The sequence below is a fragment of the Pseudorasbora parva genome, chromosome 11, assembly GCF_024679245.1.
Source record: "Pseudorasbora parva isolate DD20220531a chromosome 11, ASM2467924v1, whole genome shotgun sequence".
NCBI classification, from domain to species: Eukaryota; Metazoa; Chordata; class Actinopteri; order Cypriniformes; family Gobionidae; genus Pseudorasbora; species Pseudorasbora parva.
Genome location: NC_090182.1, coordinates 45,156,070 through 45,174,052, shown reverse-complemented (window position 1 = coordinate 45,174,052; position 17,983 = coordinate 45,156,070). Strand labels below are relative to the sequence as shown.

General features: G+C 39.7%; 1 protein-coding gene across 2 annotated transcripts in view; it reads right to left on the bottom strand.

Moving 5' to 3' along the window:
• Window positions 1-1,283: 1,283 nt before the first annotated feature.
• Window positions 1,284-17,983, bottom strand: part of trpc3 (transient receptor potential cation channel, subfamily C, member 3) — a 57,918-nt gene continuing 41,218 nt past the window's right edge. For both annotated transcript variants that reach the window (XM_067458085.1, XM_067458086.1), the window contains 6 exons: window positions 16,948-17,212; window positions 13,162-13,357; window positions 8,481-8,690; window positions 5,246-5,329; window positions 4,956-5,031; window positions 1,284-3,551 (listed from right to left, as the gene is read on the bottom strand). In XM_067458085.1, coding sequence (XP_067314186.1) covers window positions 3,409-3,551; window positions 4,956-5,031; window positions 5,246-5,329; window positions 8,481-8,690; window positions 13,162-13,357; window positions 16,948-17,212 — 974 coding nt within the window. In that variant the 3' untranslated portion in view covers window positions 1,284-3,408. The remainder of the gene's footprint in view (window positions 3,552-4,955; window positions 5,032-5,245; window positions 5,330-8,480; window positions 8,691-13,161; window positions 13,358-16,947; window positions 17,213-17,983) is intronic.

Here is a 17,983-nt window from a genome sequence, read left to right as displayed (position 1 = left end):
GGTGGTGTGGGTCAGTTTAAGGGTAGAGTTAGGGTCAGGTGTGGTGGTGTGGGTCAGTTTAAGGGTAGAGTTAGGGACAGGTGTGGTGGTGTGGGTCAGTTTAAGGGTAGAGTTAGGGTCAGGTGTGGTGGTGTGGGTCAGATTAAGGGTAGAGTTAGGGACAGGTGTGGTGGTGTGGGTCAGTTTAAGGGTAGAGTTAGGGTCAGGTGTGGTGGTGTGGGTCAGTTTAAGGGTAGAGTTAGGGACAGGTGTGGTGGTGTGGGTCAGTTTAAGGGTAGAGTTAGGGACAGGTGTGGTGGTGTGGGTCAGTTTAAGGGTAGAGTTAGGGACAGGTGTGGTGGTGTTGGTCAGTTTAAGGGTAGAGTTAGGGACAGGTGTGGTGGTGTGGGTCAGTTTAAGGGTAGAGTTAGGGACAGGTGTGGTGGTGTGGGTCAGTTTAAGGGTAGAGTTAGGGACAGGTGTGGTGGTGTGGGTCAGTTTAAGGGTAGAGTTAGGGACAGGTGTGGTGGTGTGGGTCAGTTTAAGGGTAGAGTTAGTGACAGGTGTGGTGGTGTGGATCAGTTTAAGGGTAGAGTTAGGGACAGGTGTGGTGGTGTGGGTCAGTTTAAGGGTAGAGTTAGGGACAGGTGTGGTGGTGTGGGTCAGTTTAAGGGTAGAGTTAGTGACAGGTGTGGTGGTGTGGGTCAGTTTAAGGGTAGAGTTAGGGACAGGTGTGGTGGTGTGGGTCAGTTTAAGGGTAGAGTTAGGGACAGGTGTGGTGGTGTGGGTCAGTTTAAGGGTAGAGTTAGGGACAGGTGTGGTGGTGTGGGTCAGTTTAAGGGTAGAGTTAGGGACAGGTGTGGTGGTGTGGGTCAGTTTAAGGGTAGAGTTAGGGTCAGGTGTGGTGGTGTGGGTCAGTTTAAGGGTAGAGTTAGGGACAGGTGTGGTGGTGTGGGTCAGTTTAAGGGTAGAGTTAGGGACAGGTGTGGTGGTGTGGGTCAGTTTAAGGGTAGAGTTAGGGACAGGTGTGGTGGTGTGGGTAAAGGGTATTATTATTAAAAGATTATGTAAAACTTTAATAAATGCACATACTCTTTCTAATTGTCATGCCTAGTTTGTATCTGTTCTGGTCAAGGACCATCAAATCCTGGTGTGCTGGTGCATGGACAGTTTTCCAGATTGGGCTCCATTCTGATCTAAATATATATTCTCAGCCAATATACCCAGAACAAGACTTTGCTTGTAGACCTGTGTTATGTGCTCAGGATAAAGGAAATACAACACATTTGTTTTCTTAAATAGATTTTATATAGAAAACATTTAAAATGTCAAATTTAGAGTCTCAGTGCTAGTGTATTACAGCAATATTTAAATATGTCATAGTTATATTTCTTAGGTTTCACTCTAAAGTCATTTAATTGATAAGTTATATGAAAATGCATAGCTTAAATGTCTAAATATATATGTAAATGAAAATGCAAGCAAAAACATCAGAATTGCACATATTTTCACACACAATATTTTGTTTGAGTAGCCCTGCCAGAGCAAATCTCTGATCCTACATATAAACTGCTGCAGATATACTGTGTCTATAATGAAATATACCATCTACTAAATTTTCATATGGCTATACATATATAATAATTCATCAAGGGAGCTTTGCTTTTTAAAAGAATGCAGACTTTGTGAAATGAAATGGCGCCATCTATGGACCAAAATGATAGTAAAAAAAAAAACCTTTACCACAGCTGAACTGCTTTGATTCTCAACATCCATCCTGTTTCTGCATCTCAGCTGTTTTGTTTGAGTTTGGGTTTTTACACTGTACATATAAGTGAGATATGAGATTACGAGGTAAATTTCTGCGGACATCACAAAACCAGTGAGAGAAAAAACTCCTTGGAGAAATAATGCACCCACAGATAAAAATGATCAGACTCAAAAGTCACTCAGAAATTATTTAGGAAGGAAATAAGCCATGTGGGTTTGATAAATGATGATGGCAGAATTTTCATTTTTGGGCAAACTACTGCTTGAAATAAGATTGTTAACAAGAATAATAATCAAACACAAATACAATAAAAAGTTAATTAACTTCTAGACACAGTAACAACTGAAGTGACTGTAACAATAAATTACCCTGGCCTGCATAGATTTGTGCAAAGTCTCACCATCTTAAAGTGCCACTATTATGCTCCTTCTAAGGCTCCTAATGTTGTTTCAGAGACTTCTAAAACAGGTTATCGAGCATCCAAGGGCAAATATGCTTTAATTCCCTCATAATATCCACTGCAGCATCAGCTCTTTTCTCTCAGTGTCTGAAACGCTGCAGTCAAGGATCTAGTCTCTCTAAACCCCGCCTCTCTGAGAGCTGCTCTACTCCGATTGGTCAGAAAGCAAGTGCTCATTATCATATCTGAATCTCAGCTCTTGACACAGTGATACGAACAGAAACGATGGTGTGGGTTTAACGTCTCAATTTCATCAAAGTGGATTTGCTTTGGCAGCAGAAAACAGCGTCTTCTCCACATGAACAACACCAACCAAACTCTTCCATCTCAGACACACTACAGTGATTGAGGGCGGAGCAAACGAGACGATGTTCAGCCAAAGACTGGCAGAATGCAAATTAATTACAAACCTACATAGGTCCAAGCAGGAAGTGAAATTATCAACAACTCATTTCAGCAGTTCAGAATCCCTTCGTTCTTTTGGGACAAAAAACAGCTATATTACACACGGCATAAAAGGTAATATCTAAAAAAAGCTTTAATATGGGCACTTTAAAGGTTTTGGGGACACTGGACCACTAACATTTCATCTGCTTTGTAGCTTCACAATTACACTAATACAGGCTCCCAAGGAATGAAGGAATGAAAATGGTATGCAAGAAATATCCCTGCCTGAAGTTACTTGAGAAATACTGTACATTACACTTAATGAAATATTCAGAATGACTTCTATTGTATATAAAACGCATGTTTTCAGAAGATATGTGCAATAAACACCTGAACATAAATACACAATAAGGAAAAAAGTAACAGTTAAATAAACATGTTGTTAGACAGATTCACAAATTTCATCCAGAATCTTTGATTATACAGTTACTCCAAATGTACAAGCATCATTTCAGTCAGAAACAGACAGTGCGTGTCTCTCACACTCGCTCACTGAATATTGCACTTCCAGTTATTGTTAAATTAGGTGAAGCCTATACAGAGCTGTCAATCAAACCATACCTGGCCAATCATCATTAAAGGGTGGAGCTAGTGTTTCACTCACAGGATACGAATGCAGCCAGCAAAGAACATCTGCCACAAACTCAAAAATTGGCATGTTGGAGTGTTTAAATGGCTTACTTATGACCTCTGTATAATAAAGTGTAATATGTTTAACATAATAAATGAGTTCCCCGTTGTTCAGGAGGGGTCAGTGTGGATGGACAGGTCGTGGGTTGAGTTTGTCACTGAGTTTCTGAATGAGGATTGAAAGCTCTTCTGTGGCCTGAGACTTCTCCTCCAGCAGTTCATACCGCAGGCTGGAAATATCCTGCTTTATCTCCTTCAGCTCACCTACACATTACACATAAAGATGAAAATACAAACACAGTGAATTCACACCAAACCTGCATTTGGCGGTAAAATGTGCTTAACCCTCTGGAATTGTTCACAGTTGTGCTATTTGCTAGCCTAGAAATCTAGACGCACCCTAGCGGCAGCAAATTTAATCTGCCCGCAAGTGTCGACTAGGCACTCTCAATACCCTTCTGAGCTGTATTCCTCACAATCTGGACGGGCCAATCACATCATGTATAGAGTCGGCGGGCGGGGCCATAATGACGACGGCCGAGTTGCGTTTGCGTGCTTCTAGTAAACACAGAAACTGGCGAACGGCGGTGGTCTTTCGAATCAGCTTTGACCGCGACTCTGGAAGACTTGGAGTTAAGCTTTTCTTTGAGAAAAGAACAAAGAACGGCACTGAAGTCATTCTTAAAAAGGGAAGATGTGTTCGGAGTTTAGCCGACCGGATACGGAGAAAGTTTAATCAGTCAGCTAGCTCCGCTTCACCTTCGTTGCTCTGGTTGGTTGTAGCGCTATCCTATCGGGTGCAGAGGGAGTTTGAAAGACAACCGTTTATCCGCCCCTCAGATTGAGCCGTCAATGGAGAGTTTCCAGACCAAACATCTTGATGTGGGTCTGGCTTGTCAGGCTAGCTATTTGCCGTCAGAACATACCAAAGTAATAAATGCACAAAACTTTGAGGTGATTTGTAAATATTGATATCTAAATTATGAACCATTTATTTCTATATATAATATTTTTAAAATGATTAAAAAAACCCGAATTTTACACTGTTTCAATTAACGCAGTATTTAAGTAGACTTAAATACTCCATTGATCTGATACAGCCCGATCGGCCACACTGTAAACCCTAATGTTGTCTTTACTTACAAATCAAGTAATCTTGACTAAATATTACTAGTTTAGTCCCAAAACTCAAAAATATAAGTTAGTTTAACTTATTAACCTACAAAATACATAAACTTAAGATTTCAAGTTCAATTAACTCAAAATCATACTTAATTAAAATAGCTCGCTCTGGTCTTGCTTTGATGTGATTGGCCACGCCAGGAGTTTTGTCTGGCAACAAGAACTAACTCACTGATTGGAGGACATTTACAAAAGGCGGTCCTTTTCTGTTGCTGATTCAAATTAAGACTTTTTGATTGTGTGCAATCTTAAAATAAGCTTTCTTTCAAATTATGCTTAAATGTATCTCTATTTATTTTAACTTATTTTTCTTTTAATTATGAGATGAAATATGACCTAAACGTCGACTTTGAGTATTATTATAACATAATAATATCCTCATCATGATTTGTTTTTTTATCCAGTTGGTTGGTTTTAAACATTCCCATTTATTCTGTTTTTAGCAGTTACAGAAACCCAAGGATCTAATTGTAAATCACACGTCACCTTCATTCACTTCATCGTTCTCTTTGTCCACTTGTGCTTTCAGTACGTAGCGTTTGATGAGACGCTTCATAATTTGCTGTGTGCAGGGAAACAGACAAAAGACAGATTAGAGGATTTGATATGGGTGAAATCTGCAGTGATGATTCATCATATTACAGAGAGAGAGAGAGAGAGAGAGAGAGAGAGAGAGAGAGAGAGAGAGAGAGAGAGAGAGAGAGAGAGAGAGAGAGAGAGAGAGAGAGAGAGAGAGAGAGAGAGAGAGAGAGAGAGAGAGATGATGGTGTTCTTGCCTGATAGCGTGTGGGCTGATGTAAGATGCTGTTGAAGCTGTGCGAGTCGGGCATCCTCATGCTGGTCTGGGTGAAGAGGTTCAGCTGCAAGCATTGAGAAATATTCATGAATCATTAATGATGCATCGTGTTTACATCATTTGGGTTTCTACAACTGATTATGAACATTTCAGTAGTTGATATCAAAACTAGCAAAATATCACAACTCTTGATACCACAACAAATCCTAATATGCTTCATTTATTCATTAATATCATACATTTATTATACATATATTATACATCATATTAATATAAAATATCCATTCATCCATTCCTTCTCCAAACCGCTTGTCCTGAGGGTCGCAGTGATGCTGGAGCCTTAATATTAAATATTTCAATATTAAAACACTACCAATTGAAAGCAATGCAATGAAAGTAATTCAAAAATCTATTCAAATAATTAAGTAAACAAGTATCCCAAAAATAAATAAATCAAAAGAAATAAAACAAAAAAAAAAGTAGAATAAAGGCACAAATGATCTCGGGTATCTAACAGAAGTTTTAAGGGTTTAATAAACTATAACTGATAACATTTCAGAAGTATTTAAATGTAAAATAAAATTAGCATATATAACTTTGGGCCACCAGGGGGCGAAACACACCACAATCACTTTCTTAGCACTGTTGTGATTCTTAACTAAAACTGAAAAATTGTTTTTTGGTTATTGGAATAAAACAGAACAAAAATAAAATATAAATATCACATAAAATAAACAAAACAAAAAATAAACTTAAAAACTGGATATATTTGAATATATATATATTATTTTTTAGCTTTTATTTTAGTTCATATTTTGAATATGAATTGAAATACTTTATTTTTTTATTTATAGTTTCAGTTTCAGTTTTAGTTCTTATTTAATTCCAGTTCATTCCATCATCTGACTTCTAAAATTGGTTTAGTTTAGTTTCTTAATTAATACTAATTAAATTTCATTTAATTTTTAAAAAAATCAATAGTTTAAGTTTTAGTTAATGATAATAACCCTGTATTCCATATTAAAGCTATATGAAAAAAAAAAAAAAAAAAAACATGACAAAACTAGCCTAGAAATCTAGACGCACCCTAGCGGCAGCAAATCTAACCTGCCTGCGAGTATCGTCTAGCAACTCTCAATACCCTTCTGAGCTGTAAAAGCCAAACTCTGGTCGCGCCAATCACATCATGTATAGAGTCGGCAGGCGGGGCCATAATGACGACGACCGAGTTGCGTTTGCGTGCTTCTAGTAAACACAGAAACTGGCGAACGGCGGTCTTTCGAATCAGCTTTTACCGCGACTCTGGAAGACTTCGAGTTAAGCTTTTCTCTGAGAAAAGAACAAAGAATGGCACTGAAGTCATTCTTAAAAAGGGAAGATGTGTTCAGAGTTTAGCCGACCGGATACGGCGAATGTTTAATCTGTCAGCTAGCTCCGCTTCACCTTCGTTGCTCTGGTTGGTTGTAGCGCTATCCTATCGCGTGCAGAGGGAGTTTGAAAGACAACCGTTTATCCCCCCCTCGGATTGAGCTGTCAATGGAGAGTTTCCAGACCAAACATCTTGATGTGGGTCTGGCTTGTCAAGCTATGACAAAACCATATCATAAAATAAATTAAAATGAAAATAAAACCTAATGCCATGAGCTAATTCTCAATAACAGTATGATAAAATATCACGGTTTCTCAGTAGCTCAACAGTTCTTACTGTAAAGACAGCCTGTGGTAGTAAAAAAGCAAAAAAACAAATTACAGTCTGATGTGGTTATAATTAAACACATTATAACAGCTTGAAGCCTCAGCGCCGCCACAACCTGAGAGCCAAATGAATGTTCCAAGCAAACGGCTTTCCTCCGTCTCGTGTGGACGAGGTCCTGCTCGTGCACGTATCAGTGTGTCAATTACAGGAGACGCTGGCCTGATCAGAGCGAGTGAGACGAGGCCTCGGCCACGGATGAATCATAATAATGCGCTTACCCTTGAACATGTGCTCTCGCTCTCACAGGACATGAAGTGATATTCGCCCCGAGGACGCAATGATCATCTCTCAGCTCTTAATCAGAGAGTCTCTCTTCCTCATGCTGCGCTGAAATGGCATCGATTATCTCCGCAGGCTAAACAAGGACAGAACTATCTGTCTTTTTTTCATGGAAACGCTAAAAACTGGTTTTGCTTAGGAAATGTCGATAAGTTAATGGCACAGGGAGGCATTAGGTGGTCTTTATTAGACAGATAGATCATTGTGGCTTATTGTCACTGGACAAAAAAAAAAACAGTCTTACTGAGAACAGATTGACAGAAAACGAATCGTCTTGAGTGAATTATCATCAGGAGGAGGAGAGGAGTTTCATCCTTTAAACGCTGAATGGCTACAGATTTCAGAGCGAGAGAAATCATTCTAGAGCTCACTCACACACACACAAAGGTTTGTTTTACTATATTAGTGAGGACATTACATGGACTTCCAATAATTTTATCTCAGGTTAATGATACTTTCTATCCCCTAACCCAACCCCTATCCCTAACCTACCCATCACAGAAACATGTGCAGATCAATAGATTTAAAAGAAACCATGTTTTGGCCGATTTATAAGCCTTTTTAACTGAGGACCAGTCCAATGTCCTCACTAGTGACTCATTTCCATATTTTACTATATAAGTGAGGACATTTGTGTGTCCTCACAAGTATTGCCAAACAAGGAACACACACACACACACACACACACACACACACACACACACACACACACACACACACACGCGCACACACGCACGCACGCACACACACACACACGCACATGTCGTGTTTCCATGTTTTATGGGGACTTTCCATAGGCGTAATGGATTTCATACTGTACAAACTGGACATCCTATCCCCCTACACTGCCCCTGCCCCTAAACCTACCCATCACACACACACACACACTGCCCCTAAACCTACCCATCACACACACACACACACACTGCCCCTAAACCTACCCATCACAGGAAACATTCTGCATTTTTACTTTCTCAAAAAATCTCCTTCTGTGTGATTTATAAGATGTTTTCCTCATGGGGACCTAAAAATGTCCCCACAAGGACAAGGATTTCGGATATTGCCATCTTTGTGGGGACATTTTGTCCCCATAACGTAGGGATTACCAGGCCGCACGCACACACGCACGCACGCACGCACACACACACACACACACCGTTCATTCACAGGAGACACTCACTCTGGATTTGGAGTTGTCCATGCCCAGCTCCACATCTTTTTTCAGGCGGCGACGGCGGCACCGGAGCAGGTTGATCAGCCTCTTGACGCACAGATAGAAGGACTTTGGGCTGGGAACGATGCTGAACGGAGGCGGGAGAGTCTTGCCATTGTCAAAATACGAGAGCCAGAGTTTAGAGCGGGCAAACTTCCACTCGACATCTGCATCATCCTGTGAGAAATAGAGAGTAGATACTGTATGAAACTATTACAAATAATCATAACATATAAGAGAGATCAGACACGTTCATAACATGAGCAGGGTCTCGGCTGTGGGTTTGTACTGATTGGTTTAGGCTGTTGCATTTGGTATTTATGACCATTTTGCACAAAAAATACATTCACTTTGCTCTGGTAAGATTAATAACATGCTAAATAAAAAAAATAAAAAAAATAATCACTGTTAAAAAGGGTGAATTTACTTTTTAATTTTTTTTTATTTAAAAATAAAATCTCTTCATTTTTTGTTTATTTTTATTAAGGATTAATTTGATTATTATTTTTAATTGAACACACACACACACACACACACACACACACACACACACACACACACACACACACACACACACACACACACACACACACACACACACACACACACACACACACACACACACACACACACACACACACACACACACACACATATATATTGTTATCAATAAAAATAGGAAAAAATAGAACAAAAACAATTTCATTTTTTTTTTATTTATGATTACATTATTATTATGTAAAACAAATTGCTTTGAAGTACTTAGTAATATGAGTAAAGTGGATCAGGACGGTCGATTAGCAACAGCTCAACAGGGTCAATGTGTGAGGTTGGATTGTTTTGTTTTTTAAGCTATACTAGGTTTATATAAGAGTTATATTTTTATCTAACAATAGATGCTTAAAGCCTCTCCTGAAATCTGAAGTTTGAGCCATTTGCACAAGTGTAATTGCTCAGCGAGAGTTGAACCCCCGTCTGCTGTCCTTCTGAAAGATTACTGTCATTTTAACAGCAGTGTTATCAAGAGCTTCAGACAGGCAGCTCTGATTCTTTTCTTCCTGAGGATTATTGGAAGCACTGAGGACAAGCTTGATCTGATTCTAGACAATTTTTTATTTTTTTGGCAAAGAAGCCTTTAACGATCTATAATTCAATAATTAAAATGTACTATTAAAAATAAAAGTTACTGCCATCTATGTTCCATAAAGAATCTTTAACATCTACGAAACCTTTCAATTCAACAAAAGGTTTATGAAATTTATAATTTTTCTCTTTTTACAATTTTTACACTACTGCCCACTAGGGGCGGCAGTGGCTCAGTGGTTCAAGTAGGTTGTCTACAAACCGAAAGGTTGGTGGTTCAATCCCCGGTTCCACCTGACTAAGTGTCGAGGTGTCCATGAGCAAGACACCAAACCCCAGCTGCTCCCGACGAGCTGGATGGCGCCTTACATGGCTGACATCGCCGTGGGTGTATGAATGGGTGAATGTGAGGCAAAAATGTAAAGCGCTTTGGATGGCCATAGGGTCTGTTAAAAGCGCTATATAAATGCAGTCCATTTACCACTAAGGAAAAAACATATATTTTAAAAATTGCCCACTAAAAAGTTCTTTGGGGAACCAAAAATGTTCAATGCTAATGTCGGCGACTGACAAATTGGGGTTCTCTTGCTTGAGAACCCATACACCTTTGAGTGGTAAAAGAACAAGCTAACGGACATTAGCGAGTGAGATTTTCCTCACAAACTATGGCCAATGTTTTTTGGTTCGGAGCCGAGCGTATCTAAACTGATTCTGCTCTGTTATGAATATTCATTTAATACACGAAAACCAGGAAGAAGTTTGACATGAAGTGATGGTGTTAGAGTGCGTCAGCGGTGTTCGCCTTCCTTAGAGAGTGTTGTGCACACTGTGCAGCCATTTAAAAAAAGTATTTGCACACTTTGCAGCAAACTTTTCCTTGTGTGCTTCAGCACTGAAAGAGCTTTTTCCCTTAAAGAGCAAGCGGCTGGTGGATTTTTTTTAAAGACACCTCTCCATCTGTGCATTTCTGAATGTGGTCGATTCCTGCCCTCATCTGACAGCCATGATCGTGTCTCACTGGGCATAAGCAAGCTTAAACAGCGTTCATGGGTGGTTCATGTTTTCGCATGAGAACATGTCTGGGTTGGCACGCCGGTCACAAGTCCCGATATGGGGGTGGCAAAAGGCACATTTAAGGTGACAATCACATCGGCCTGTCGCAGAGTTTTCAGCCGGTGGGCAGACCTTGCTTTACTATGGGCCAGAGTTTCCCTAGAACAAGTGTCCAGATATGTTGTCTCAACCGATGTCTCCACCGCTGGCTGGAGTGCCGTGTGCAATGGGCATACTTGGGCTCCTCGACTGCAGTGGCATATCAATTGCCTCGAGTTGCTAGCAGCATATTGCCCTCTGACGGTTTCAATCATTGCTGCGGGGCAAGCATGTACTGGGCCGGATGGACAACACTGTGACCATGAATTGTCACGCTGCTGAGCTTTCACATATGCTGTGTTTGAATCCGCAGTTGAATACCACAAATTATTCATTATTTTTGTTTAAATCCCCAAAAGTGGTTACTGAACATACATGGCTTGTCAGCATCCTCTTTGTATACACTCTTTCATAATTGCCACACACTACATTTATTAAATTCATTACTTTATATTTATTTAGCCTAGTACTTTTCTCAGTCTAGAAGGCACCAAATTCAAAAATAATTTCACATTTCTACTACATAAATGACCCAGTTTAAATACACTTTCATCTTTCCAGCGCTTAAGTACCCTTGGTTGGGGACCTGGAAGTATTTTCGTTCAAAGAAAAGTGCCTGTAGTTCGGTCCAGCCTACTCTCAAGTTATCCTGAGACCAAAGTTTGTATATATGTGACCCGTCACGGAAACCAGGGACACAAGTCGGCAGCACAACTTTCGGCAGCACAAAGAAGCATTTTTTTTTTCAAATTATGTGATTTTCGTTTTTTCTGTTAGTTGAGATCACGAAGAAGCCTCTCTGTTTTTGAGAAAGCAGTATTGGTGTATTTAAAAGCGTACATTTTGAGGTTGAAATCGGCTTGTTTTCAGAGATTCTAGCATGCAGTAGGGGCGTGTCATTGTCTGTGTGTATTTCCATACGGGATAAGCCGGCTTTTGTTTCTTTTGTTATTGTACCTGCCCTCCGAGGTAAGCGTGGCTACTTATTATCCATCGCTCTGGCCGGCTCTAGCTGATATCAAAATTCAATGAAGATGGACGCTGCAAAGATGATCGCAGACGAGGTGAACAGTGGCCGTCACACCGAAAATGTTTCAAAGTACTTCTTCGACAAGCCGGATGCTTATGAACAAGCACTCACAGACTCTGAAGACAATCAGAGCGACGATGAAAGCGGCATAATAAGACTGGATAATACCCCTAATCTAAAACTGAGCGAAGACGAAGAATGTATCAGACTGGCGTCAGACGAGTTGGACCGTAAGATATCAGAGGCTATATCGATAGTAACATTTGATGGGGATAAAGACAGCGAAATGGGGAAAGTCCGTAACTTTGACTGTAAATGCTACACGAGGAGAAAAGAGAACTCTCTGCATGGGAGACAGTCCTGTAGCCATACGCTTTCTCCAGACATTATGTACAACATACGGCTGGATTCTTTAGCTGCGTAAAAAGAGTGGCAGGACATGCAAATTATTGGACATTTAGAGGCAAACAGACGCACAGCGCAAACTTCGGAGATGGTTACATCCACAAAGAAGACCCCGACAAAGAGAAGGTGTGCCCGAGCGACTTATTTCATTGGAGGCATTGAGATCTGCAAGAATACTTTTCTGTTTAAAATTTGGTGAGTTTCATTATAAGAACACGTAGCCTACATGTTATCTCATGTTTAGTCCATGTTTAGACCTTCTTCTAATTGTTATTAGCTAGCTCAGTTTTAATTGTAATCGTTAGCATCGTATCACTTGCCAAAAACCGCCATTACTATAATGGCCTTTTAGATGGTAATGTTAACATCTGCTATTAATTTGAATAATGCTTCAATTGCTTGAATTGACTGGTGTGAATGCGGTCCAATTTTTCCCGTTGCGTCTGTCGTTACTAGCAACCATGCAGCTTTACAGGGGGTGTGGCTTATCTAAATGAGATGTAAATGAGCCCTATTGTCACTCCCAGCAGGTGAGAACTGCAAAAGTTTAGAGGCTGTTTTCTCTCGTTTACACTTTTCTAAAGGCCTACATTCAGATGGCCACAACTTCTCCAAATATTATCAGATTTCCATGTGTTACACATCATTGGAAAGCTTGGAGAATACACTTTCAGAATCTGTGAATAACTCAAAATGCCCCAGACTTGTGTCCCTACTTTCCGTCCCTACTTTGGTCACATATGTGCCCAAAGTTCCTACCACTCCTTTCATTACTTAATGGGATCATTAGAACATATTTTTGTTAACTTGAACCTTTTTTAAGAATGTATTAGATGTTTTCTTCAGCATTGACCTTTTTAAATCGTGAGTATGATAAACTTGTTCTTAAGTTCAATTTTGGCACAAGTATCGGTGTTGGTGATCTTGTTGGTAATCTGAACTCTTAATTCAAGTGAAAACAAAGGGAAAATAACTCACCTCTATTTCCTGGTACGAGCTGTTTATCATGGCAATAAGCATGTTGAGCAGAACCACCACCATGGTAACATTGTAGATTCCGTACAGCACGTAGCCGATGTTCTCGATAAATTTATGATCATATTTCAGAACCACGGAGGACACTTCAGACAGCCCGAATATGGACCAAAAGAGCGTTTTAAAACTCTCCTCAACCCTGTGAACATAGATAGGCAGGAAAAGAGTGTTTAAAGTCAGTGTGAAGCTTCCCTAACCCATTCTACATCAGTAATGTGACACATGGCAGAGAAAAACATGACATTTAACAAGAAAAATAAAATATCTGCATACATAAATACTTAGGTGTCAGAGAGAACCAAAAAAGGCTTTTCGAAAACATTCTTGGTTCACCAATAAAAAGACCTTTTGATAACCTGGAGATCCATTTAAAGTATCCTGTTCTGTGAAAGAAATGATTCTTCATTAAAACCACACATACCCATAAATAAGATTTATTTTTAAGGGTGTAAGACTTGATTTTAGATTTTAGCTATTCGTTTGACTGTGTAAAAAATTATAGCACATTGTAATGTCAGTACAAAAGTAAAATCATTTCCGAGGCAGAGCAAAATATTACATATTGGAACGGAAATCTAAATTTCCTTTTGTCTTTGGAAAAATGTGCACAGATGAATTGTTATTGAAGGTCAGTGTTATATAGTCCTATTACTTAGTCATAATTTTAATTATCTTATATTTTTATATTTTCCGGCTTCAAGTAATTTTCGAATGTGCTTTTGTCAATTTTTATTAGTGTTATTTATTTTATTTAAACTTTTTATACACCGATCAGTCATAACATTATGAGCACCTTTATAATATTGTGTTGGTCCCACTTTTGCTGTCAAAACAGCCCTGACCCGTTGAGGCATGGACTCCTCTAGACCCCTGAAGGTGTGCTGTGGTATCTGGCACCAAGATGTTAGCAGCAGATCCTTAAAGTCCTGTAAGTTGTGAGGTGGCGCCTCCATGGACTGGACTTGTTTTGCACATCCCACAGATGCTCGATTGGATTGAGATCTGGGGAATTTGGAGGCCAAGTCAACACCTCAAACTGGTTGTTGTGCTCCTCAAACCATTCCTGAAGCATTTGAGCTTTGTGGCAGGAGCATTATCCTATTGGAAGAGCCACAGCCACCAGAATACCGTTTCTACCCAAAAGAATCAGGAGGCGAGAATAACATTTGAATAATATTTAATTACAGTTGTTTACAATGAGTATCATTTATGAAATGATACAGTTCTTTGGCGAAGGCCCCGTCCATAGTCCGAATCCGAAGGGTACGGATGCTTGCAGTTCCTGCCTGAAGATGAAGGCAGGAGCGGAGCCTACCCCCGATGTATGATCAGGGACTGACCTGGTGGAGGTGGGGAGGATGGGGGTGAACGGCGGCGTCAGTATCTGCGAACGTAGTAATGGTTGGGAACAGAACTTATATACTACAGATTACGAATAATGATTGGCTAGATAAATAATTAATGAATGACGATACATAGGAGTGAACATGGTCTCAGCAATGCTTAGGTAGGTGGAGCGTGTCAAAGTAACATCCACATGGATGGAGGACCCAAGGTTTCCCAGCAGAACATTGCCCAAAGCATCACACCGCCGGCTCGCCTTCTTCCCATAGTGCATCCTGGGGCCATGTGTTCTCCAGGTAAGCCACACACACACTCCTGGCCACCTTCTTCCATTGCTCCGTGGTCCAGTTCTGATGCTCACGTGCCACTGTTGGTGATTTCGGCGGGGTCAGGGGTCAGCATGGGCATCCTGACTGGTCTACGGCTTTGCCGCCCCATACGTAACAAACTGAGATGCTCTGTGTATTCTGACAGCTTTCTATCAGAACCAGCATTAACTTCTGGAGCAGTTTGAGCTCCAGTAGCTCGTCTGTTTGATCGGACCACACGGGCCAGCCTTTGCTGCATCAATGAGCCTTGGCCGCCCATGACCCTGTGGCCGGTTCTCCACTGTTCCTTCCTTGGAGCACTTTTGATAGATACTGACCACTGCAGACCGGGAACAGCCCACAAGAGCTGCAGTTTTGGAGATGCTCTGACCCAGTCGTCTAGCCATCACAATCTGGCCCTTGTCAGACTCGCTCAAATCCTTACACTTGCCCATTTCTCCTGCTTCTAACACATCAACTTTGAGGACAAAATGTTCACTTGCTGTCTAATATATCTCATCCACTAACAGGAGACGTGATGAAGAGATCATCAGCGTTATACACTTCTTTTTTTCATCTTTTTTTCGTCCCTGGAGATCAGCTGTGAGAATGAATGATGTGCTTGAGGAACCTAAGGCCTCTGTTGTTTGAGAACACACAGTAGCTGACTTGTCGGACTTGTTTTATCACTTCTCGCCCGCTGTGAAACAAAGCTCATCCTGTTGGAGCAGTCTGCTGTGAAACGAGCTCCAGCACTTTTGATGCTGTTCATTTCACAGGACTGACACTTCCACTGCTGCGTCTCCACCTGACAGACCACAGCTCCTTTCTTTCAGTTGACCTTCTTGCACAAATATTGAGACATTTACTGTGGTAGATTGAGTAACATACTCAGTCAATAAAGGCAAATTCACCGTTAAGAAAGAAAAAGAAATTCACTTTAAACTATTTATAATCTTAATTGAAAACAAAAACAAAAAACATCTTATACATCTAATAAAATGTATATTTGAAGATTTTAAATTATAAACAAATACCAATTGAGCGTAACATACAGTATAAAAAAAATATATACAAAGGATCTTCATCTAAAACTATTTTAATTTTATATTTTTAATAATCATTTTAAAATAAAAAAGTTACATTTCTTTAAAAAATTTATATTTTAAAGATTTAAACACAAAATTTAAATAGTTTTAAAAAATCATTACAAAATAAATACAAACGCATTTAAAACAATAACAATTATTTTAGAATATTGTGTAGAATTAATTGCTTTGAAGTGCTTAGAAATATGATGGCAGACTGGTAATTGCAACAGCTGACTAGTCAATGTTTGAGCTTGACCATGTGGTCTGGTAGACATGACCTAAACTATTTATACTTGCTTATCTCAACTAGTCAGTGCATTTGAAAATGTGCACATCCCTAATTGGACACTGACAGAAACTGTAGGCCTATAGGATTACGGTTTAACTTTATTTTAAGATGTCATTGTTACAATGTAACTATATATTTAAGTACTGAGTATTAATAAGTAACTACATAAACTAATAACTAAATGCACTATTTTAATATAAAAAATTCTGGGTAAAAAACAAACCAATGTTGAGTCAAATATGGACTAACCCAGCAATTGGGTTGTTTTAGCCCAGTGATTGGGTTGTCTTAAGCAAATATTTAACCCGACCGCAGGGTTAAAACAACCCAATTGCTAGGTTGAATCAACCCAATTGCTGGGTTAGTTCATATTTCACCCAACATTGGGTTAAAACAAGCAAGCATTTTTAGAGTGTAGGTTTATGGTAGGATTAGGATTTAATTGAGGGTTAATTGTATGCAATTATGCAAAATTTTATGTTATTACTATGGTAAATATTTGTAACATATGTAACAAAGACATTGTAAAATAATAAGTGTTAGCGGATTTACTTTGACACTGTTTTCACTCAAAAATTACTAGTAAATTTCACAAATAATTACAACGAAACAGCAAGTAACACACTGAATTTAGTAAAAAAAAAGACAAAGTGTAAAACATTCCAATAATAATAATTTCAGAGTGCATGTCACTCACGTGGTGAAGGCGGGATTAACCTTCGCCCCCAGATAGTAGGAGTAGAGGATGAACATGCCGATCATGAACGCGAGGAAGACCATGATGAAGAGAACCATGAACTTAAAGATGTCCTTGACTGTGCGGCCGAGGGAGATCTGCAGCGGCCCGAAGCTCTCGTTGGCTGGGAGGATGTAGGCGATACGAGAGAAGCTCAGGACCACGGCGATGGCGTACAGACCCTCTGAGATCAGCTGGGGGTCCGACGGGAGCCACTTGTCTCTTGCTGAAAGAACCAGAAATCAAATCACACATGAGTGAGGTTAGTTGTCTCTAAATTAATTTGCTAATTAATTGACCTGGCTGATATTTATCATTGTGCCATGATTTTAATAAACTGTGTAGTCTATCTTTCATTTTTGGAAAAAGGCAAGGATCGCCTCTCACAATAAACATTATGAAGAAGAAAAAAAATAAAACATTTAAACTGATCCATTACTGCCCAGTGTTTATTTAGAATAAAGTTTGTTAATATTGTGAGTTTATTTTTATATTTTCATTTTTATAATTTTTTCGTTTGTTTGTCTTTTTTTATTTATTTTGATTAAAATGTCTGTATTATATAAATATATATTTTTTATTTTTAGTTGATTTAGTTTGTTATTTTAGTAACAGAGTTTGTAGTATCCTTCAGATACTATTATAGTTTTTATTAATAGTACATTTTTTAACTTTAATTGTAGTTAAAGTTTTAGCGTTTGAATACACCTTCTGGTGCTACTTAGACACGTCATCAGTTAAAAACCCGGGGTCATAGGGTGTTTCGGGTCTTTAATCTTCATACACCCTCACCCGGGCGACCCAACCGGGGGTGATCAGTCCCCGGCTTGTGTCCAAGTGGCATGTTGCTCAACGGATCCCCCCTACGGATCCCAAGCCACCGAGAAGCCCTCTCTGTGGCCTCCAAGATGTCTTTTTTCAATTGCAGTCCTTTCACTCCAAGGAGTTTGAGGGTTCGCAGCAGTGAGTGGCCAACGAAGCCTCGGCACTCGACCTC